The 23,880-nt window shown below is 49.3% G+C and overlaps 1 protein-coding gene across 3 annotated transcripts in view; it reads right to left on the bottom strand.

Annotated features, from left to right (window-relative positions):
- The window catches only part of TRABD2B (TraB domain containing 2B), a 219,395-nt gene extending 200,256 nt beyond the window's left edge, over positions 1-19,139 (bottom strand). The window contains exons 1-2 of one of the 3 annotated variants that reach the window (XM_081306179.1): positions 18,183-19,139; positions 15,581-16,141 (exon numbers count right to left, since the gene is read on the bottom strand). In XM_081306179.1, the coding sequence (XP_081162305.1) occupies positions 15,581-16,141; positions 18,183-18,284 (663 nt within the window). In that variant the 5' untranslated portion in view covers positions 18,285-19,139. The remainder of the gene's footprint in view (positions 1-15,580; positions 16,142-18,182) is intronic. The other 2 variants (XM_081306178.1, XM_081306177.1) reach the window with 2 other exon arrangements.
- Positions 19,140-23,880: the final 4,741 nt, after the last annotated feature.

Here is a 23,880-nt window from a genome sequence, read left to right as displayed (position 1 = left end):
CCCCCAATTATCCAGCATGCATGAGTTCTATTTATCCACGCAACCATCATAAGAAGGTAGGTATTCTGATTCCCATATTACACATTGAAAATTCAGAGAAGGAAATTATTGAAAGTCCCATCATTGGCAGGAAGAGTCCCTAGAATCCCAAACCCATGAATGTGTAGCTGTCTTTCTGGGGCTCTTTCCTGATGACAAGGATGGCCTGGATTGAAAAACAAACAAACAGAGGAACTGGAGGTGAAGAGGAAGGACAAGGTTGAAATGAGGAAGGAGTTCATATGGTGCTCTGGGGAGGCAGAGTCAGGGAGAAGAGAAGTACCATCCATGGAAAGGAAATGAAAGAGGGTCTAAAGGAGAAGGGAAAGGAGATGCCCTGGTTCAGCGCTGATTTCATGTGCAATCTTTACATCCCTGGGCTTCATGTAGCTCATCGGCACTACCCGTCTACCCACTACTATCATCTGAATGTTTGCAACCCCTTGGAATTCTTAGGTTGAAACCTAATCTCCAGTGTGATGATAGTAGGAGGCAGGGCTTTGGGGAAGGGATTAGGTCATAAGAGTGGAGTTCTCCTGGATGGCATTAGTGCCCTTAAAGGGACTAAAGAGACCAGAATTGTCCCCTTCCACCACATGTCTGGCCTTCTATGAACCAGGAAGCCAGGCCTCACCAGACACTGAGTCTACTGGCACTTTGATCTTGGACACCCTAGCCTCAGGAATTGTGTGAAATAAATTTCTGTTGTTTGTAAATATGCTACTGAGTCTATGATATTTTATTACAGCAGTACAAACTGACTAAGAGAACCAACCGAGGATTGCTCTGAGGCCAAGGAGAGATAGCAAGGTAGCCCTATGCAAAGCAAAAGTGCTAGGCCAACTGCCAAAACCAGAAGCAAGGAACCCAACCCGACTGCCCAGACTGTCTAGTGTCTCTGACCAGGATGGCTGGCTGTCTTCCCCAGAGATGAAAACGTAGAATTTAGGTCAGCACACACAGAAAAATCTCGCTCTGTTTACAAGAAACAGAGAGTGTGTGTTCCTATTAAATGCCTTTGAATCACAGCAAGGAGGGAGACGCAGGGCTGTTTATGGCTTTGGATATTTACTTTTCTCATATACAAATCAGCTCGGGTGCCGTCAGAGCTGACGCCACCTCACACTGCGGCCCTCTGACGTCCTGGCTCCTCCCAGTGCCCCACACATGGTTTGAATTTATTGGTTTTAGCAGCTTTCATTTATATTGTGTGAGGATCACGGAATGACCAGCAAACAGAAGCTCTGATCCATGTCCTGGAAAAAATACAGAAGTGTGAGGAAGGAGGTTCTGGGGGAGGGCTGGGAAGACCCATCCAACCAATGAGAAGCATCTCCCAACATGGGGTGGTCCACTCAAAGCCCGAGGGGCACTCAGGGGTTAAACATCAGTGAGATATCAGGACCATGGCTCCACCAGGAGATGGTCAGAACACACCAGAGTGAGAGGGTGCTCATCGGTCAAAGCCACCCAAAGCCGCAATACTCAGTGCTACAATGGGACACGCAGATGCCTGATGAGATGTTTGGCCTCTGGGAACCAAACACCTGGAAATGGGGGTATAATGGGGAGGAAAGTTTGGGACTTTCTATTTTCTACCTGATACTCAATGATTAGATAGCTATGACCAATAATTTTACAACTGCACCCAGAATCCCTGAGTGTGTACTTGAAACCAGCCCCTGGGGAATCCCAGAGTCATTACATGAGGATCCTGTCCTCAAAGAACTTCAGTCTAATGGGAGAGACGGAGCATAAGTATATAACAGACAATAAAATGTAAAGTCGTTTTCCAGTGAGATCAGAGCAGGCTTAGAAAGTGGCTTTGCAGCAGCAGGGGTGCGGTTTCTGGTTTACCAAACAATCTCACACCAATAAGGGGGCTCAGCCAGGGGAGGGCCTGCCTGGTGCATGCTGCTGGGCTCCCAACCCAGAGTTCTCACAATTTATGGACTGCAAACCCTCTCACCCCCCACTTCTGCTCCAAAACATTCAGGAATCACCTGCCTCCACCCACCCCTACTTTGAACAGGTGGAATCCCTAAATCTGCCATCAAATATGTCACACGAAATACAGGAACATGGGGTCCTACAGAACCTATGCTAGAAATGATCGCTGGAATCTCAGGCTCCTTTCCAAAAGGCCCTACAATATGTAACTATGGCTGGTCTCATTCAAAAGCCTGCCCACTTTACCATCTAAGAGCAAAGACCCCCCTGAGTTCCTATTCCAGAAACTGAGAACTTCTCCTCTCGGCCAGCAGTGGGTGTACCTTGTATCTGATACATGAAGAAAAAGACTCACAGGCAAGCCTGGCTGAGGGGCTTCAGTTTGGCAATGAATGAATGAGTCAACATGAACCAAATGAGTCATTATTGACCGAAGAACTGCAGAACATGGGTGTGAGGACACTCTTGTGCCCCCATAATGCAGCCAGGACCAAGCCCAAACTTCTCCAAAAGGTTACAAAAATTCCATGATGTGGCTCTTATGTGTTTCTATGGCCAATGGGGGATAATCTCCCTGTGGATCTGTTAGTGTTTTCCAGGGAGTAACAATAACACTGGATAATATCAACACCACACCCTGCCCCACATCTTCAGGGTTCCTCCTGAAGCCAGGGAATACCACTGGTCCACTGGAACTGAACTCAGGTAGTAAAGCCAGGCCAGGTATTCAAAAGGTAGGGAAACCTGTCTACTATATACACTCCAGCATCTACAATCACAGAGATGGCTCCTGGACAGCAAGGATGCAGACCCATTCCTTTTGCTAGCACCCACAGGACCTCCAAATAACCTGAGCCCCTGAAAAGCCCCAGTCATCCTGGGGGTGGTACTCAACAGTGACACTGGGTATTGCATGATGGATAGGTGGGACCTGACATTCTGTCCAGCCACTCTGATAATTCTACCAGGAATTCTTCAGGGCTAGGGGTGGCCATTTGTCACATTTCCCCATTCCTGCACCCAAAGAGCCTACAGAGAGCCAAGCCAGCCATTCACACTGGGTGCTGTTATGAATTTGCTGCCTCCATATCTGTTGGGGCCTCAGCCACTCTGCCATACCTTCACCTGTCAAGGTCAGCTGCTACTCTTAATTCTAATCACAGCCTCTCTCTTTACATCCTATCACCCGGCTCACCCCAGCTTCTGCAAGAGGACTCCCTTGCTCTCTCCTTTCCAGAGTCATAGCCTTCCTCAGGAGGAAGTTCAGAAATCTCTCAACTCCCCATCCCTGTTACCACTAACCTGTCATACCTCCAGTCTCAGAAGAGCTGCCCCCATTCTCAAATTCCAGTTTCTCCTCTGCTATGGTTAAGATATTAGGTGTTCCCCAAAAGCTCATGTATGAGACAATGCAGAAAGGTTTAGAGGTGACATGATGGAGTCGTGGTAACTGAAGGCAGACAGGGTGTGACTGGAGGAGGCAGGCATGGGGGCCATGCCTTTGGGGTACATATTTTTATCTGATGAGTGGAGTCTCTCTCCACTTCATAGTGTGAAGTCTTGAGTCACTTCCCTCCATTACACTCTTCCACCATGATGTCCTGCCTCACCTCAAGCCCTGAGGAATGAAGCCAGCTACCTATGGACTACAACCCCTGAGACTGTGATTCCCCAAAATAAATTTTTCTTCCTCTAAAAATTGTTCTCATCAGGTGTTTTAGTAACAGGTGTGGAAAAGCTGACTTAAACATCCTTCTTCTCTGGATTACACCCCCTTTTCACTAGAGCAGAAGAGTTTCAAGTATAGATTCTATAGTCAAACCGGCTAGGTTTAAACTCCAGACCTTCCACACATTTTCTATGTGACCCCAGGCAAGTGGATTAAATCTCTGGGCCTCAGTTTCCTTGCCCATTAAATGGGGCTGAATCCACCTGAGAGCCTGTCACGAGGATGAGGTGGGATAGTGCATTCTGCCACAGTGGACCTCTCCCTCAGGTCACATCAATCCCTTCCCTTCCCTCTATCTCCACATTCATCTCTAAACCCTCAGAATATGGAATCCAGCATGGCACAGTGAGGTTCTTGGAAGTGAACAAAATGAATAAATAAACAAAATGAGCAAAAGAATAGTGACTGGGTGGACCATTTACTAATATCTAATTCAGATCACTAAATATTTCTCTTCAGGATAAAGAGGAGAAATGCATGCGTACTAGAGCTAAGAGCACAGAGCACTTGCTCGTAGTCCTCCCCGGGCTGTATACCACCTGATTCTTCCAGTAACTCAGTTGCTGCTCTTAACAGGCGCCTCTCTGAGCAATGCTCGAACAGGGAAGAGCCCCAGGTCATGGGATCTAATCCATGGAAAACCTAAGGCTAGAGCTGGGGGTCTCAGCCCAACTTTTCAATTCCTCCTTTTTGTGTCTCCACTCCAGAAAAAGTAGGAGACCATGGGGAAGCCAAGCCAGAATGATTACTCCAGACAGGAAAAAACGACCATGCTCTGGGTGGTCTGACCACACAGTTCCCATCAGGCCACCCAGCTGCCCATCCCTGTCCTGGATGATGCTCAGTAAGCAAGACCAAGAGATCGAGAACCATCTTTTGTATAGGATGGGCTTCACCTCAACATACAGCCTGAAAACAGGCCAATACTAATAACAACTATAATGACCACTATTTAACTACAGTTAACAATCATTACCTCTTACTCTGTGCCCAGCGCTCAGCTGTGGGGCCGACAGGCCTCATCTCACTAATGCCTCACAACAACCCCAGGGGGCAAATGCTATTGTGCTGTGCGCCTCACTTTTTTCAGATGCGGAAACAGATCTCAGCCATCCAGCCAAAGTGGGGGAGATGGAATTCCAACTGCAGCCCAGTTTCTTGCTTAAGGCATCAAAAGATCTAAGCAGAAATCCCAGATCCATCATTTTGCACAAAGTACTTATCCTCAATTTCCTCAAAATGGGGAAAATAATACTTACCTTTCAGCATTGTTTTAGGAATTTACTGTGATAAACTTGAGGCCTAGCACATAATATACACTAAATAACAATCGCTCTCTTGAGGGCTGGATAGAGAAGGGAAAGGACAAAGCCACAAAGCCAATTGAAGGAGGGGTAGAAAGCCCCCCCACCCACACACACTTTCCCATCCCCAAGATTGAAGGCTTTGCTGAAGACTCTTCTTCCTCCCAGAATGGCCCTCTCCACTCCCAGCTCCAGAGCCCAAATCCTATTCCACCTGCAGTCTCCCTTAAGCCCACCTCATCAGGAAGCCTGCATTCCTTTCTCACCACCCTCCTCAGCAGGACATGGGGGTTCTACATGCTGACTGAACTGAACATCCCAAGCAAAATGACCAAGTGTTGTTCCCAGGGAGGACCCAAAGCACCTCAGTGTACCCACCCGGTGACAGATCCACAGCTCTTCAAGCTGCATCTAAGCCCCAATACAGAGCCCAGTGCTCAAACATGTTCATAATCAAGTGACTGCCACAGCCACCCAACTGAAGATCTGGGAGACTACTGAGAGTCCCAGTACCAGGGCACGAGTGAACAGAAACAAATCTGGTGCGGCTTCTGAGCTCAGGAGCAGCACTGACAAACAAACAAACAACAACAACAAAAAAAGGGGATCCAAGAAAAAGCAGAGTAGAGGAGGGCAGAAAGAAAACACCTTGGGGCATGCAAAACCCTCTGGAGACTGCAACCAGGCAAAAGAGGGTAGAAATTATCATTGCCAAGGGGGCTTTTGTCTCAGACTCAAGGCCAAACAGCCAGAAAGGGAAATCTTGCATACTAAAAGATGAGGGAGGGGGAGATTTCCAGAAGGCTTTCTCTGCTTGTATCATGCTCAAAGGGGCTTTTAAATGGGACCCAAGGCTTAAATTACTAAGGGCCTCCCAGGCCCATTAAGTCCATGGGAGATAACACTGGCCAGGAAACTTTAAATAACCCTAATAGGGAGGAAGGCGGTAAATCCCTTAAACAGCAGAAGACTAAGGGGATAGTGGGGAGGCCTGGCCTTTATCTTCGCACCCTGGCTTGGCGGAACGCGGCTGTGGCTTGCCTCGAGGTGCCAGCCCTCCGGGTCCCGCCCTTGTCGCCACCGCTGCGTGGCCAAGGCGTAGCTGGGGACGAGCGCATTGCTGCCCTGTGCCGCCCGCCCCCAGCTGTCTTAGAAAACGTGCTCTTGCGCTCGCTCGCAGAAGCCGGTGCAGGAAAGCGGCGCCGCGGCGCGGCGGTCCGGCCAAGCCCGCGGGAACCGGGAACCGCGCACCGAGGTAGCGCTCCTTTGCGTCCAAGGGCTCCCCAGACGGAGTTGGACATTGCCCAGCCTGCTGTTCCAAAGGGCGTTGCGAAGAGGCACCAGGCTGGAGATTTCACTTAGCCTGGACTCTAGCTGCAACACATGCAGAGCAGCCGATCTGCAGGAAACCCCAAGACGCACCGCTCCTGGTGCTCTTGCAACTGCCTTAGGCACCCTCAGTTTCCGGAGCTTAGATCCTCACCAGTGGCCTTCACCTGGCTAATTTTTGATTCCTTCCCATCTGGCTTCCCCAGGCCACCTCCAATCAGGAAGCCTGTAGGAAGCCTTCCTGGGTCTTCCCAGGGCTGGGTAAACTGCATCTCCTGTGCTCCCACAATCTTACCTGATCTCATCTGCTGCAGCAAAAGGCCTGTCTGACTGCCAGCCCCCCTACCCAGAAAGGATGCACCTGGGCAACAGAATGGCTATTCTTGCTCATTACTCTACCTCCTGCACATATCCTGTATCTGGCACAGAGTAGAAACTAAAAAACGTTTTTGGAACAATTGCAATGATGATAATTTTTTTAATGAAAAAATTACAATGAGCTAGTATCTGCTGAGTACTTACGGGTCTGCACTGTACTACAGTGCTTTACACTACCTAATCCTCAAAGCAATTCTATGAAATTGATAGTTAAGGAAACAAGGAGGCAAAGACAGAAATTGAAATTGCCGGAGGGTACTTACACTCCTAAGTGCATCAATTCTGGATACTGAAGGAGCACTGGGCTATGGTGGGCCAATGCCTAGAGACTTTCCAGTGGAGGGGGCTACTGAGCTGAGTCTGCCCATGATGTGCGAATTTATAAAAAAGACTGATTTGGGCTTCTAAAGGTAGAATCAGATCAGAATGTTGCTGTGAATAAGGGAGGTGGGGAGGGAGCTTTGTGCAGAGAACACATGTTCAAGGGATCAGAGCAAGTTAAGAGTAAATGCAAATGCTTCCTCCTGCTCTCCTTGACTCAATGGAAAGAAAACAGAGAGAATCCCAGGAGTAAAAGGTGACAAGGTCTGGGGCCTCCGGGCAGGGAGATCTGTGTACTGCCTGCAAGGGATGGAGGGTGGTCAGTCACATGCTGGTCCAAAGGCTGGCAGGTTCCCCCACAAGCCACCTTGCCTGAGTCAGGGTAAGACACAGAATCTAGCAAGGATACAGATGTAGAGACCCACATATCCCAAGGCCCTAGGCTCTCCTTCAGAGATGGCCCCAGGGCCCTGACTTTTATAGCCTCGTCTGATGACCTCCTGGGTAGCTAGGCATTCAGTGTGGCTCAGTACAACTCACTCACCAATCCTTTCAAAACACAGTCCTGAAAGCCAATCCCATTGTTGCACCTAAACTCAAACTACTGAGTTGTATCAGGTGGCATCAGGCCACAGGACAAAGTCCAATCTGGTGACCAGGAATAAAAGTCTTGCTATAAATCAGCATTTGTTTGAAGAGCCCAGGATTTTAATGAGGACAGCCACCAGGAACCTTCAACAATTCAGAGGAGTAGGAGTTAGCCAGACAATAAAAACTGGGAGCGATTCTCAAGTAGAGGGAACAGCACAAGCGAATGCACAGAGGCATGACCAAGTACTGCATGTGAAAGGGAGGGAGGGGACTTCATGGAACCCCGTAGCCCACCATCACTGGAGCCCCCTAACTATGAAAGTGAGAGGAAGATAAACACTTTAAAATGAAAATAAATGGAGGATGGAGTGAGCCTGGATAGGTTCAAGTGTCCCAGGTACTAAAGAGGAGGAAAAAAGAGGCCTTTGTTCACAAGTCACAGGTAAAGAAAACAATAAAATATCCCACATGGAGAGTGACAAATCCAACAGACTCATGGATGCTACAAACTCCTCACCAAGTGACCCAGTGACAGAACCGAAGTACTGGACATGTCTCATGTGGGGAGTCTGCGGGCTTATGTGACACAGAGGCCAAGATGTCCTCCCTTTTCAGCATCCACAGCTGCCAAGTTCCCAACCACAGAATACACCACAAAGCCTGACTTCAGAACTGGGGCCTATTCAGCCCAATTTTGGAATCAATTATGAGTACATTCGGATCAGGAAAGAAAGACTGCCCAAGTAAAAATTATAAAGTAAAATGCAGGCGTGCTGAAAAAACGTCATAAAAATGCCATAAAGGAACTCCATGGAGGGAATTAAGGAAAGTTTGGTTCAAGTCTTCTGGAGCAGGTTAGACCTGGGAGCATTCTAGGAAGACTTCCTGGAGGAGGTACAGTTTTGAGCTAAGCCTTGAAAATCTCTGGATTCAGATGTTAGAAGAGAAAGGGAGGAAATTCCTGGAGAAGGAGGGGGCCTAGCAGAAGCAAGGCGTTTCCAAGCTTAGGGCAACAGTCTTGTATTCCAACGGATATACTGCACAGATTTAAAAGCCTGAGGATCCTGGAGGGGCGGCCTGGCGAGACGGCTTGGCAGCCGCTAAGCAGAACTGAAGGCTGGGCCACCGGCTGCCTGTGGATTAAGTGGGTGGACAGAGAGCCAGTGATGGGAGATAAAAGGGAGTGAAGTGGATAATATTTAGAAGCAAACTCAAGGGGAAAAGAACGTCAGCAGTCCGGCTGGCAGGCTGCTATGTTGCCGGCATTCTTTAGTTTCCTCCCTAGGAAAGCTGCATTACCAGGCGACCTCGTCCTGGCTTTGAGAGATGTCCAAATGGGAACTATTAACAAAGGCATGCTCCCATTTTTATCTCTATCAGAAAGTGCTTTGCCGGTATGGCTTTCTCTCTCTGGCCTGGGATTGGAGAGCAAATTGGGGAAAGGAGATCAGACAATGTGTGTGCAGATGGGCTTCTTGGAATTCTGGAGAACTGGCCCCTTCCAACTCTAAGATGTTAGAAGTCTGTGTCAATGAGCTGAAAATTCTTCAAAGCTAAGAGGCTAGGATTTCAGGACATGAAGATTCTTCCAGTCCCCCAATGTCTCCGAGCCTAACGTTCTAAGATTTCACCATTTTTTGGTTCCTTGAGCCTCAAAGTTTGGGGCTTAGGGATGGAGATTCTCTGAGCCTGGAAGTCTCTTACTGTGAGTTTATGATTTGATGCTAGAAGATTTCATGACCTTTTGGTCACCGCTGACTTTAGGGCCTCATGTTCCTTTGACAGAGATTCTTAAGTCATCCTATGCTCCTGCCTTTGACTTTGTCCCCCTCTAAGTTCAGATGAGACATTAGACGTTAAGGTCTGAATCAAAAAGGTCACAGAGAGGGGATGTACAGAGCCTGCTGGGCCATCAGCCCCCTGTTTGCAAAGAATCTGAGTATATGCATGCTCAGGGGTCACCCAAGGGACTTCACACCATGTGACAGACATTTGCTGAACAGCTCCCAGCCAGAGGGCGCTGTGTGGGAGGCATAGTAGATGTGATGGCTGCAGAAGCTCAGGTGGGGCGAGAGGAAGCCTGCTTTCCAGTTCAGGTTCTGTACTCTCAAGGTGCAGCCCAGGCCAGCCTATATGTACTCCAACCCTGACTGAGGGGCTCTCTCACTCAGGATGACTTCTGAAATAGACCATGCTGAAGCCATGGTCTGAGGTCCTCCAGGGGTACCCAGCTCCCTTGGGAGAGGTGTGTGCACCCTTCATTCTGTGGAGAGCATATAGATCCCACAGGAGGCCCGATGGTAGGGCCTAATGCTGTGGATTTGAGGGCTGCTGTGGAGGCTCAGAGAGGGCTGGAGCACTCAAGAATGGCCATTCTTGGAGATGGGAAATCAGAGATTGATTTTGAAAGGAGGATAAAGGAAGAACATGGTCTCTTGATGAAGAATGAAGAGCCAGGACACAGTACAGATAATATCAGACGCTGCGTGCTTCAGTCACACAGCTGTAACAGAGTGCTAGTCATGCTCACATTTCAGGTGATGAGCTCTCCACAGGCAAAAACTATGCCATTCCCAGGTCTCTGCTCCCAGATCCTACACTGAGGTGTTCTGGCTGAATGACTGAGGAAGTGAGGGAGGGAGAAGAGCCACAGTAAGGAGAGAATCAAGCCTGGGCAGTGACCAGAGGCTATGCCACAACAGGCTGGGTACCCTCTGCTCTGCAGACCAGCAGCAGAATCACCCACCAGAACCAAGAGACCCCAGGACAAGTAGGTATCAGCAGCAGCCCACGAAAGACAAGTGGCCACTGATGGAAAACTCAGGCTCAATGGGGGTTGGCTTAATCTCTCTAAGAAACAAAGGCAAAGGATGAGCACCACAGATGGCAGAATTGGGTGGGCACTGGAAATAACCTAGCCCGACCTCTCATGGGACAAGGGGACAACTTAGACCTACAGAGGGAAAGGTCTATCCCAAAGTCACAGGCAAGGTAGTAATTGGGTAAAGATAAGTAACTATTTTGAATCTTGACTAATGCCCTAATAAAGAGGCTTGCTACTCCCTTTTCCCCTTCTGTCACGTGAAAGCACAGAGGAGACCCATCTATGAAGAACAGGCCTTGATAGACACTGAATCTGCTGGCACCTTGGTCTTGGACTTCTCAGCCTCCAGAACTGTGAGCAATAAATTAACACTGTTCATAAATCACCTAGTGTAAGGGATTTTCTTATAGTATCTCCGACAGGCTAAGACAACCCATTTGATGACTTTGGTATTTTGTGTCCTTTACGTAAGGCCTGGAGTGACTGAAATCCAAGAAAGGTGCTCTTCACTGTGCCTTATGCTTCTTTCTTCACACATTCATTCATTCAGCAGTGCTGGATAGTAAAAGGGAATTAGGGAAGGTCATATCATGGGTTCTGACCATTTGGTGTTAATTCATTCTGCAAATATTTACTAAGAGCTGCTGGCCCCCCAGGGAATAGATATGGGAACCTTGACTATAAACCGAGGAGATCTTTCTTTATTCAACTGTTCAGTCTTAGCTTGTATTAGGGCGGCCGCCTTCACAGTGGTCCCTTGGAAAGCTGGAGACGCATTCCAAGGAGGCAGCTGGTGCCCAGAATGTCTTTGGAAACTCCTATTTTAGAATTACCTTCAGATCCAATTTATAAACCAGGGAGAAAATCAGTTTCAGCACTTTTCAATTATTTCTCTTTCTCTATTTTGCTTTTTTTAGCAAGAAATGAAAATCTCCCCCCATACACTTACACACACACACACACACACACACACACCACACATACACATACACATACAAATCCACCAGGTAAAGCTACTTGACTATTAAAAACAACAATCAATTCATCTCTGAGATGCTTGGAAAGCACAGGCTTTAGCAATGGACACACCTGAGTCTGACCCTAGAGTCTACCTGGCCTGTCTATGTAATCACAGCCAAATGACCCAACCTTTTCAAATTTTAATTTATTGTCTTTAAAACAGATATGACAATTGACCCTGTAGCATTGCCATGAGGATTAGAGATCACATACTTGTGAGATCTAATGTAGCACCCAGCACAGAGACAAAGTTCAGCAGATAATTTTGTGGTTTCTAGCTCCCAGGTGAGGGACTTGTAGAATTTTACAAACATTTTGGACATGTTTGGCAGACCTGTCCCAGAGCTCAGGCTCTACACACACTGGATGGGTGGCACCAGCAGACTGGCTAAGGCACAGCATGGCAGTACCCTTGTTTTCTTATTATATCTTGGAGCACCATATAACTTAAAAGGTCTTCTCATCCAGTGCCCCCACTTACAGGGGTATGGTTGGGGAGGACTGGAGATCCCCAGAGGGAGTAGTGACAGCCAGCATCAGTCCCTTGAGGCAGCAGGCAGAACTGATAGGAATCTGCAGGTCTCAAGATTGTCATAAGATCTGGGCTCAAGGCTCAGGTATCCCAGGCCCCCAAAGGCAGGGCCTCATCACTACCTCTCAATATTCCAGTTTCAGTTTGCTCAGCAAAGGTTGGACAGTGGATACAGCTGCTGGAAGAAGCACATGGTGGCTTCCCATGTAGCTTTCCTCTTCCCCCGGGGCTAGTTTACTCTTTGCCAAGCTCAGAACCATCATGCAGGAAGTCATTTACTTTCTCAACAACCTTCTACCGGGAGTGTCTTCTCACATACTCATAAAACCAGCTCCACTCTGAAAGACTGGCAGCTACCATCCCATTGGATAGATTAGATGGGGATACCAAGTCTCACCCAAGCTTATATATACAAGTCTCCTACCAGGCTGAGCTGCCTACAACACACGAGGAAGCCACACTCTTCAGAGGACCAGCCTTCACCATCCCCTCTCCAGCCTCACAGCCAAAGGAAATAATGTCTCTAAAAGTACAAAATCACCAAGAAATAAAATTTTAAGCCCTAAAGGAAGTATACAGCAGAATAACAGATACCTAGACAGAAGTCTAAAGAAACAGTACCAGTGTCAAGAAGAGCACATCCTTCACTTAGAGGCAGGCAGATGGGCTCTGCTCCTTATTAGCCACGTGACCTTGGGCAAGTCATCAACCTTTCTGGGTGCCCACCTTAGAAAGCTCTAGGGTTGCTGTGGGAATTCAATGAAATGGAAACGTATGTGGAGCTTCCTGCAGGGTGCCTGGCACGTGGAATTGATTAGAATCATCCTATGGAATGTCAGAGCTGGAAGGGGCTTGAAAGATGACCTAATCCTGGTGTCTCATTTCAGAGACAGAGAAAACAGGGCCTAGAGAGAGGAACTGACTTGTCCAAGGTCACATGGCAAAGTCATGGTGATGCTAGGTCTGGCACTTTCAGTTTATTTTGAAATGAAAGATCAAAACCTACCAATAGACCTGACCTTCCAAGCTAGGCAAGATCAGTTACCAGCCTTCCAGTTTTTCAGGGGTTCCTCCAGGCCCTGAAGTCCCCAAGCTAAATCTTTCTTTCTCTGCTTAAGAAGCAAAACTGCTTCTTCCCAGAAAAAAAAAAAATATGTCTATAAAAATTTTTTGTAACACCAAAATTAAAACTAAAATCTCAGACCTTAACAGAAAGTGACTCTTTTAAGCCTTTTTCTAGCCTTCCTCTCTCACTGCCCCCCCAAACCAAATATTTTGCAATAATAGTAATGCTTTGAGGAAAGAAAAAATAAAAATCTGATGCACTTAACAGATATTTCGGTACAATAATGCATCACAGATGTTCATATCAAACTGTGCATGCGCGCATGCAATTTTACTGAGTAGGCTGTTGCATTTCTAATTTTGAGTTTGGGGATCTTTAATGACCCCATCTGCCCAGGTTCTTAATCCCACCTTTTCCAGTTAGCCCACGTCTGCCCAAGGGGTTGGAGGAGAGATTTCATCACCTCAGTCCAAAATGATAACAGGACAAATTGGCCAGTCAGGCACTCCGGCAGGTGGTGAAGGGTGTGTAGATTAGGGAGCAAAGAGGAGACCTGGTTTCTTTTGTTTGGAACTTGCTTTCTGCAGCCCTAGTGAGAGGCTGGACCCCAGAACAATTTGAAGAGCCGGCCTAGGCTGGAGATGGGATGGGTACGTTTTTGAAATAGAAATTGGAGTCTGTTTGATCTTCAAACATGGGCTTTGGAGACTGTCAGCGGGCTCCTTGCCGGCCGATGAATGGCTCTCAGGAACTTTTCCTAAAACATAACCTTACACACTTCCCAGCAAATGTTTTCAACCTAGCAGAGCCGTCATTTGGTTGTACAGCAGCATTTCCAGACCCCAAAGAAAAGATAGTTTTGTTGTTTTAAGAGAGACAGATTAAAGCCAGGGGCTGTTTAAGCAGAGCACTGGAGGGCTCCCCTCAGCCCTCGCTGGATTCCTCTGTGGTTGGTACAAAGAGGGTGTTGAGAATGATGGTGGATCCCCCGCCTCCCCAGCCTAAAAAAGATATAAGGCCAGACATGAGGCCTCTGAGCAGAGAGGCCCCCCACAAACCTGCCTCCAAAATGAGATGGGCGGTGAGCGCTGGGGGGGCCCCAACACAGATAATATCAGCTCCCGAGGCTGGCAAGGGAAAAGTCACTTCAGAGGGAGAGAGCCGCTATGTTCAGAGGAATCAACACTGGGCCAGAGAATATGTAGGATTTTCCCCCGTGGAGAAGGAGTCAGGCGTAGTCAGAACCCTGCGGGGCGTGACTAACTGCCCCAATATTCCTGCCACCGGGCCCCTCTGGGTAAGGACTCCACAATTATGGGAGAGCCAGCAGGAGAACCGACAAACCCGCCTTTCATTTGGCCGGCAAATCAATCTGGCTTCTTACCTCCCTGGGGACAATATTGCATTTCCCCTGGAAAAACAAAGGCCAGAGATCTCGGAAAGGGGGATCGGTTTCTGCCATGGTTTCCCTGGTGAAGAGCTTGCAACATCTGAGGAGCAGCGGGCAGGTCTGATCCCAGTGGTAGATCGTTCCTGGTCCCATCAGCTTATGGTGCTGTCTCCTTAATGCGGAGCATGCACCTTTCAGGGCCTCACCGCTCTGGGGACTTTGGCCTGAACCCCCTCTTGAGGCCTCCTTGCAGGAGCCACCAGCCTGGGAGTCCCCATCCTGGGAACGACAGCCCCTTTCTCAAGGCACAGATGTGAACTCATTGTTCCCAGGGCCTCAGAGTTGAGTTTGGGGCCAGTGAGTTGCGAGTGACCTCTGCCCATAGAGAAGGCCTTTTGCTGGCTCAGGTCTCTGGCAGTCAGAGAATTTTAAACCTGTCAAGCCCCTCCCTTTTCTCTGCCCCCACTCGTGAGGTTCAGAAATCAGAACTGTCAACCTTTAAGCAAACACATGTCTCTGAAATTATTAACCCCCAAAGTCTCTTTGCTGACTTTCTCCCAATCTTAAGGAAGCAGTCTCAGAGTTTAGTAAAGGCCCAGGAAATTCTGTAGTGCTTAACCTGAAACAGCAAACCAGTGCTTGTAAAGGGCAGGTCCGGGACACGTCCCTTGCCAGCCCAGCCCAGGCACCATGTCCTCCTCTGTACAACACCACCGCTCCAGGTATGTGTCCACACAAGAGCCTCACAACAGCCTCTTGCTCTCCAGACACCATGGCTTTGGCAAAGCCTGACACAAATTGGCAACCCCCTCTTTTTGTTTTCGATCACTCTGATGCTCCCAGGGAAATTCTTTCTGCTCAGGCAAGCACAGCAAGTACGGAGTGGATATCCCCAACAGGTAACCCTGAAATACAAGCAAACGCTCTCTTACCCCAAACTCTGGCATGCACCCTTTCCTCATCCCACCAAAGCAGCCCCAGAGCCAGAAAGAAGCTCTTCCTTAGGGGAAAGACCTGGCTCTGGCTGCCAGCTGGAGGGGGAAGTCGAATAGAGAAGAGGACCAAGGCACCAGGGGCTGCCAGCTCCAAGCTAGTGAGCGTGCCTACCTGGGAGAAGTTGAGCCCATTGAGTGGATGGCACTGCTCCTCCACCCGCTCCACAGCCCCTGTGCTCTTCTTCATCTTCTCGGCCTGCTGGGCCAGGTAGAGGTCCAGCACGGGCACACCACGGGAGCGCACGTCTGTCTCCGTGAGAGAGTTCACCATGAGCATCACCCACACAGGCCTCTTGCGCTCCCAGTTGCCTGCAATGGCGTTGAACAGGTAGTCCGCGTAGAGCCCCTTGCCCCGCTGAGCAGGAGTCATCCATGACGGCATCATCAGCTTCACATAGTCCAGGTGGCGCTTCAGGCGCCAGTAGAGCTCTCGGGGCAGCACATCCTGCAGGTTCTCTCCGTGCGGCAACAGCTGGCAGCTGGCCAGTGCAGAGATAGTATAGGGGTCTGTCAGGTCCAGCTCGAAGTAGACACGGGCACTGGCCTGGAAGGCCGCCTTGGAGTTGTCAGGGATGAAATCCCAAACGCGGGTGTAGGGGACATGGATGGTGCCAAACAGGTAGGCTGGGGGGTGACGCCGAATAGTCCACAGGAAAGAATTCAGGTCCCTCTGCTGCAGGAGAGGAGAGGAGAGGCAGTGAGGCTGAAGGCAGCAGAGGAGAGCCAGGCTTGGCACAGAGGAGTGGGAGGGGAGGCGGGGACAGAAGGCAAAGACTCACTTGGGCTGTGGCAAAGAGCAAGAGCTTTGGAAACGAAAGACCCATACTGGAATCCCGGCTTTGCCCTATCTTAGATGCATGATCTAGAGCGAATCATTTCTCTTCCCACAGACTCAGTTCCTCATCTGTAAAATGGGAGTGAGAGCAGGGGCCGTTGGGAGGATGGAAAGATACAATATATGTATATGAAGCCCTCTGAGCAGTGCCCGGCACAGAGGAAGTGGGCAATGAAGGGAAGCTCTCATTATGACCAGCTTTCACTGTGAGAGCCAAGCACTGCCACACCACCTGAGAACATTCATGCTGGGCCAAGGCAAACCTTCCCCGGTGTTTCATGTGGAAGGTGGGGAGAGGCGGACCAAGAGTCCTGCTCTGGCAAGAAGGGAGGAAGTCATATAGTCATATAACTTTTAAATCCAACCATTAGAAGACATATGCCAAGCGCCCTTTGAAAGCAGAACACCTATTAAAAATAGCACACCTATTTCAACAGCTACTTCCCATTCACCAGGGTGGATACAGTTTTCTTCTTGGAGGGCAGGTCTGGGGTGTTAGCTACTTTGCTCCAATAGCTGAGACCATAGATGAGAAAGTGCTTTAAAACCTCACAAAGCCAAGTCAAGTCTCAATTTCTGGTTTGGGAAGAGAGGATTCCACAGAATTAATCCCAAGAAATGTACACATTCTGGGTGCTTTCCAGGCTCCTGCGTCAAAAATATATACCTGGTCTTTATCCCCAATTCTGTCATCTTCTATGACCTAAGCTCCCATTAGGGTTGTGTGTGTATGTGCAGGGGCACGCAGACCAGGGCCAGATTCAGATTAGGGTCAGTGGCCATGGGAATGTAAAGGGGACTATCATTTTCTCTCAGGCAACGCCATTCTTCCATCCAGAAAAAATCCCTGAAGTGCGAATGATCACTCACAAACTTTCGGTCAACTCATAACATTTTTCTACCTGATCCGGCACAAATGAAAAGTATGTGTTGGGCAGGTAGAGGAATAGAACCTTACTTTACTAATAAGCAAAAATTGTAAATCCCAGCTTACTGGAAATAGAACGGAGTGCCCAGCCAGCTAATGTGCTCCCTGTTTCTGTACAAGTCAGTCTGTTGGAGGTGCACCTTGCCCAAGGTCAATGAATTCCCTGCTAACAGGGCAGTGAAGGAAGACCATACAACACAATTTCTTGATCTCTTGGCCTCCAATTCAGGGTTACTGCCAATGAATTAATTAACGCTTAAAGAAAATCAAGAGATTCTTCATTTTGGAAAGAAAGTTAGGAGAACCAATAACTTTTTCCACCCCCCAAAGAAATATTAGGCCAGCGTGTCCTGGCATTTACTTTTCCTCTCCTCTGGACTCTTACCCCTTTTCGCCAAACTGGGGCACTTGGGACAGTAGGTGCTGGGGCCTGGACTGCAGAGGAAGAGAGAAGTAGGATCCAGTACCAGGAGAAAGTTTGCCTTAGGTTAGAATAGGAGGGCAGGGAGAGGGAGGGAAACCGGGGAAGAGGCAAGAGTGTGTGAATGTAAGCGCGAAGGGGTTTGGAAGGAATCTGAGAAGACAGTCAGAAATGGGCAGCAAGAATAAGGAAGGGTAAGGCCAGAATAAAAGTCAGAAAAAAAGAGAGTCCGGGGGGGCGGCACACGGAGAGGAAACGTCCAAACAGGACCTGAAGTCTAGAGGAGAGCCCGAGAGTGTCAGGGTGTAGAGAAGGAATGGGAGAGAGGGAGCGCCCCATCTCAGCTCCGGCTGGGTTCCGAGCTAGAGCCAGGACAGGCAAAAGCCAGGAAGGGCGCCCAAGACTGCGCCCAGCGGGCAGAGGTAGAGCGAGCGGGCTGAGATGGGTGCGGAAGGCAGGACTCAAACAGTCGCCCCAAAGGCTGGAGTGCCCGGGCGGGCGGGAGAGTGGCGGGGCAGGCGCTCGCTCACCGATCCTGGCGGCCGGCACTGTCCTCCGTCCGGGGGCTGCGGGCGAGCGCGGGCGGTGGCGAGGAGGACGGCGAGCAGCGGACCCGCTAGGGCGGCGTGCATCCTGCCGGGGCCCGCGGGGAACCCTCCTAGGCAGCACCCCCTTAGCAGGGCGGGGAGCCCCCAGCTGGGCACTGAGGAGCCTCTGGAGCGCGGGGCTCCAGACTCGGGATGCTGGAAGCCCTCTGGGGCGTGGCTGGATGTCCCTATCAGACCTGGGGGTCCCTCTGGGGCGGGGCTCCGACTGTTGGAAGAGGGGGACCCTCTGGGGCGGGGCCCCCTCACCAGGGCGCGCAGCCCTGTTGGCCGAGCCCGGGGGTTCTGAGGGCGCGCAGGGTCTTGGGGCGCGCGGGGGTCCCCGAGCTGCGTAGGGGTCCAGGGGCACGCAGGGTTCCTGGGGCAGTACCGAATCCCGGGGTGCGCAAGGCTCTCGGGTTATGCTGGGCACCCGGAGAACGCAAAGGTCCCAGGGGTGCGCGGCGCTCCAGGGGGCGCGCAGTGGGACAAGTGCGGCGGAGGGCGCGGCAGGGCGGGGGTCGGGTCTGGGGCGCCCGCTGCCCCAAGCCCGGCTCAGAGGGGCGGCGGGCGGCCGCGCGGCCGCTGCCCGGGCTCCGCCATGCTGCTCCGCGGCCGGGAGGGAGGGAGAGAGGAGGGCGGGAGAGCGGCGCGGAGACGGGCCGGGCGGGGGGCTGGGGCCGCCGGGCGGGGGGAGGGGAGGACCCGGCGCGCGGGGCGGGGGGCCGGGGCAGCGCCGGGCCGCGCCGGGCCGGGCCGGGCCGCAGAGAGTCCGGGCGAGCTCTGCGCCCGTGCGCGGCGAGGCGGGGTCTGATGGGCATGGCAGGCGCTCGCTAGCTCCCCTCTCGCTGCCGCGCTCGCTCCCTCACACACGCGCGGAGGGAGGCGAAGCCCGCAGCAGCCACTTCCCAACTTTCCAAACTTCCCAGCGCAACTTTTTCCTCTCCTCCCCAGCCCGCGCCTCCTCCTCCCTCCTCCCTCCTCCTTCCCCTTGCCAGCTCCCTGCCGGGCCGGAGCTACCGTGCGCCGCCGCCAGAGGGCGCCCGGGCCGAGGTCCTGTTTGGCCAACCTCGCAAGCTCAGTGGTGGACACAGACCCAGTAGGAGAGTGCTACAAATTTGTGAATGGACATGGGCCAGTCTCTCCCAACGTGTTCGCTGATTCTGGCGGGAGTGAACGGCCAGAGGGGCAGCAGTTGGACGAGCCCTTGTAGACTAACTTAAAATGTAGCAGTCACAGGAAATCCAGAAGATGGAGGTTTACAACTTTTTATCATGACGCTGTGCCTAACACTGGCACGTGCTTCCTAGTTGCCCTGCAAACACTGACTGAATTACAATGAAATTTATAAAAGGAACAGAACAAAATCATCCTCCAAATTTCTTGGAAGCTTCCATTTAGGCAGTCATCTCCCATCTATTTCTCTGAGTCGCAGAGATCATTGTGTGAGGTTCTGAAAGGGAAAGGCTCTGTATCCCAGATTCTCAGGCATTCCTCTAGGAATTCAAAGAGCCTTCAAAACCAACTCCCTCTGGCTTCTCGGGAAGAAAATGCGGGCTTAGAGAAGGCCACGGGGTAAAACCAAAATTTCTGGACCATTTCTACAAAATGAGGAAACTGAGCCACAGCACACTACTTAGTTCTATTAACACAAGAGTTTACTGACTCTTCTATCCTGTCATCATAGGTTAAAGAATGTATCTGATGATATTGTTGCAAGCCAACTGCTAAGAAAGGAAGACAGGGACAGATATGCAAGGAGGCAATTAAAATGCAGATAATGGTGCCAGAAAACACAGAAGCACAAGGAAATGGGAACAGAGAGAAAGGGTTATTTCTAAATATGTCTAAATCTTTCTAAAATATTTCTAAAATGGTGGTGATTGCACGACAGCCCAGAGACCCAAAGATGAGAGTCTTGAAAGATAGAGGTAGCTGAGAGAAAGAGGTGCACTAAATCTTCCAAGTAGAGGAGGAGCAGGTGCCAGGGTGTCCTGGTGTGAGTGCACAGGTGCATGCAAGGCATTGCTAACAGCTAGGTGAGGCTGGAGCAGAAGCAGTGGCCGATAAGGCTGTATCCTCCAGTCAGGACTCAAAAGAGTACCCTTTGTATGTACAGGGTAATGGAAGTCACTGCGAGATTTGAAGTCAAGGGTAGTGGAGCACCTCTGTTCTTATAGGGGCTTGCGATTGGAGGGAGCAGGATGGGGGCCAGGAGCTGGGTGAGGAAGAAGGGAAAGAGTGAGGAGCCAGGGCCTGAGCTCATGTGTCCTGACTCCCAGCTCAGTGCTCTCCCCTTTCTCCACTCATGTCTCTGGGCACCAGATTGAGCATCTGAAGAATGGCCATGCTAGAAGATTGGGTGAGGAACTTGCTGGGCTGGATGGACAGAAAGGTTTCATAGAGCACAGGATCTGTGCCACTGAGAGGAACACCAGAAGAAAAGGAAGGGGGCACTTCAGATTAGCAGGTTAAATCACATGAGCCATATGAAATCACCACTCTTATAGTCCAGAAACTGATTAATGTTGGCAATTTCATATGGTTCGACTTACTAGGTGCCCGGAGCAACCTCTGCCTCTCAGCATCTTAGCCACACACATACTTGGTGACAGATAGTGAGCAGACCAGAGTGCCCAGACAGTATGCTACCACAGCCACTGGACAGATGCATGTTTCCCATACACAGCACTCTGAGAGCTGCAGCTGCAACACAAGAGAAGTCCTTGAAAAAAAACCTCTAAAACTCCCTACAAAGTCATCAGTCCCCTTCGTAAGGACAAGGTGAATTTGGGGGGAAGGGAGGGCTTAATTCAACCAAAAGGGAAGCCATGGTTTTCATTGGAGAATTAGAAGACACAAGGCAGAGAGTGAATAAGCAAGAACCTGATCAAGTTAAAAGTGGTGGTGGTGTGAATACATGTTGGCATTTTAAAATTCTACTTATTTTAAACAAAAGTCCCCTGGCATCTTTTTTTTCCTAAAGTTATAAACATTGTGGTGGCAGATTATCACGAGTGCTAGATGTAACTCCCTCCTCTATGACCTCACGTAGTTAGTAGCTCTAACCAGAGGTAGAACAATTAACCTCTCTGTGCCTCTCTTTCTACAGCCAGCTTCTTATCCTCCACAATTTTTCTAGAGTCAATGCATACATGCTTTTAGGCTCTTCATCAGTATGGATATTAATGTTATCAATGAGGTGAAAGAACAAGTGAGTTTTTTAATCTGAGAGAGTTGAAAATATCCATTCATACAAACACCTGAACGTAAATGTTCCTAGCAGCACTATTCCCAATAGGCAAAGGATGGAAAGGACCCATGTGTCCATCAATTGACGTATGGAAAAACCAGATGTGATATATCAAGACATCATATTGTACACTTCAAATATATGCAATATTTAATGAGGTAGATCTATATGATGGAATATTATTAGGCTATAGAATGAAAGGGTGTCCTGATACATGCTGTTACATGGGTCAATCTCAAAAACACTATGCTAAATAAGCCAGTCACAAGAGGATATATATCACATGAGTCCATTTCTATGAAATATCCAGAATAGGCAAATATATAGAGGCAGAAAGTAGATTACTGATTGCCTAGAGTGAGCTAGGAGGAATGGGGAGATTGAAGAGCATAGATTAAGGGCATTGGGTTTCTTTTTGAGTAGTGAAAATATTTCTAAAATGGTGATGATTGCACAATTCTGAATAAACAACAACAACCAAACTTTATATAGTAAGTTGTATGGTATGTCAATTATGTTTCCATAAACTAGTATTTAAAAAAAAAAAAAAAGACCAAACAATCTTGGTTCCCCAAGAGAGTACTCTTTCAGGACCATGAATCTTAGTGTTTTCAAACAAGCTTCCTCCCACTTGTTAGTGTAAAAAGCCCTGAATGATGACAAGTCCTAAGTCCTGGAGACTGGGCAGCATGGGTCACTCTGTCCCTTCTGGACCTGAGTGTGAGCTGAGACGCTTTATCATCAGTGTGAACAAGCTTGTGGGGTAGATAACCTTTAAGGGCCTCAAACCCAACCCTAGAGCTCCAAGTTCAGTAGCTATAGCCAAGGGCTTTAGACAGGATGTGAAAGGCCTGGGCTCAAAAGGGGCCTGTGGACTCAGATTCCTGACTCTTTTCCCTGGGGGCACATCCGGCCTACTTTTCCTTTTATTGCATTTTAATTGCATTGTTCAATCAGATTGGTACCAGGAATCTGTAAGCTATAACAGCCAGGGCAGGGGCAGAAGCCTTGTAGCGTAACTAAACCAACAAAGTCTGCCTCCTGAACAGATTCTGGAGCCCATGCTACTGAAGGGCATCACTTGCAGGGGGGGAGATGAAGGACTCTTCTACTTGTGATGGCCTGAGGGAGAAGATTTGCCTGAGGGCTACCCTCTTGTGGGTCCATTGTGCCGGGACCATTGATCACTCTGGCATTTTCAAGTGGGTGTGGTCCAACTTCCAGCTCTGACTCCTATCCCAGTCATGCCTCCTCCCACGCAGCCCCAGGCTGTCTTCCCTATCCTTGGTTGGAAATTGATTCTTGATGATTGAAGGACACGATTGCCTTGGGGAGAGGGGAGAAAGGAAGCTAACTCCAAGGCCAGGCAGAGGTCAGCAGTGCTTTAGACAGTCCGGAGTGAGGGAGAGCTCCAGAAAAAAGTGTAGACACTGAGATGATTCAGAAAAGGGCATTCCTCCCGAGGAGCCAGGGAATATACACTTGGTTACAGAGGTGCAAACAGGAATTAGAGTTACCTATGTAAGATGGCATTCATTAAAAACAAAATCCCACAGTGGCCCAGCACCGTGGAGGAGTGGAGGGTAGCGATCAGCCCAGGATTTTGTCCTCAGAGAATTTGCAATCCAGTTGAGAGGACAAAGATGCAAACAAACATTTTGGAAAACGTAGGGGGGGGGGGCGGAGAACAACTAAGTCAGCCTTAGGAGAGAGGAGATAGGCAAAGGTCTTTAAGGATGAGTAGTAGTTGGACATGGAGGACGAGAAAAGAGAGGTCATTCCGGGCAGTGGGAACAGCATGTGCAAAGGTATGAAAGTCTAAGTATTTGATCTATTTAGGGAACTGCAATCAAAGAACTAGAATTTAGGAGAACCATTGGGGATGGTCAGAAATAAGACTGCACCAGAAATGTCTCTGCATGATCTTCAGAGGAGCTAGCTTGGTTTGCATACATTGTGGGTGCTGGTTGAGGGTGGCTAGCATGACAGGTTCCAGATGGGATGTGTGCACTGCCAGATGTACGCAGCCTTCAGGGATATAACAGCAATGATATGCATTGCCTATATTAATTCACCAATATTTATGGAGTCCCTATAAGTACTGTAGTATATTACCACAAATGAATAGAAGATCTGCCCTCTGGTTAATAGCAACTCTGAACAAGGCAAAAAATATGTAGGTGGCAAATTTAAAATGCATGTGAATGAATATGGCTGCAATGAACTTGGAAGTAGATGTCTCTTTGAGATACTGATTTCATTTCTTTTGGACATATACTCAGAAGTGAGATTGCTGATTGAAATTTTTTTGAAGAACCTCCATACACTTTTCCATAATGGTTGCATCAGCTTACATTCCCACCAGAGAACAAAGTTGGTCAAAAGTATGAA

This window comes from Spermophilus citellus (assembly GCF_964194105.1).
Source record: "Spermophilus citellus genome assembly, chromosome: 9".
Classification (NCBI taxonomy): Eukaryota; Metazoa; Chordata; class Mammalia; order Rodentia; family Sciuridae; genus Spermophilus; species Spermophilus citellus.
Note: the sequence above shows the minus strand (reverse complement) of the source record. Positions and strands in the feature narration are given on the sequence as shown.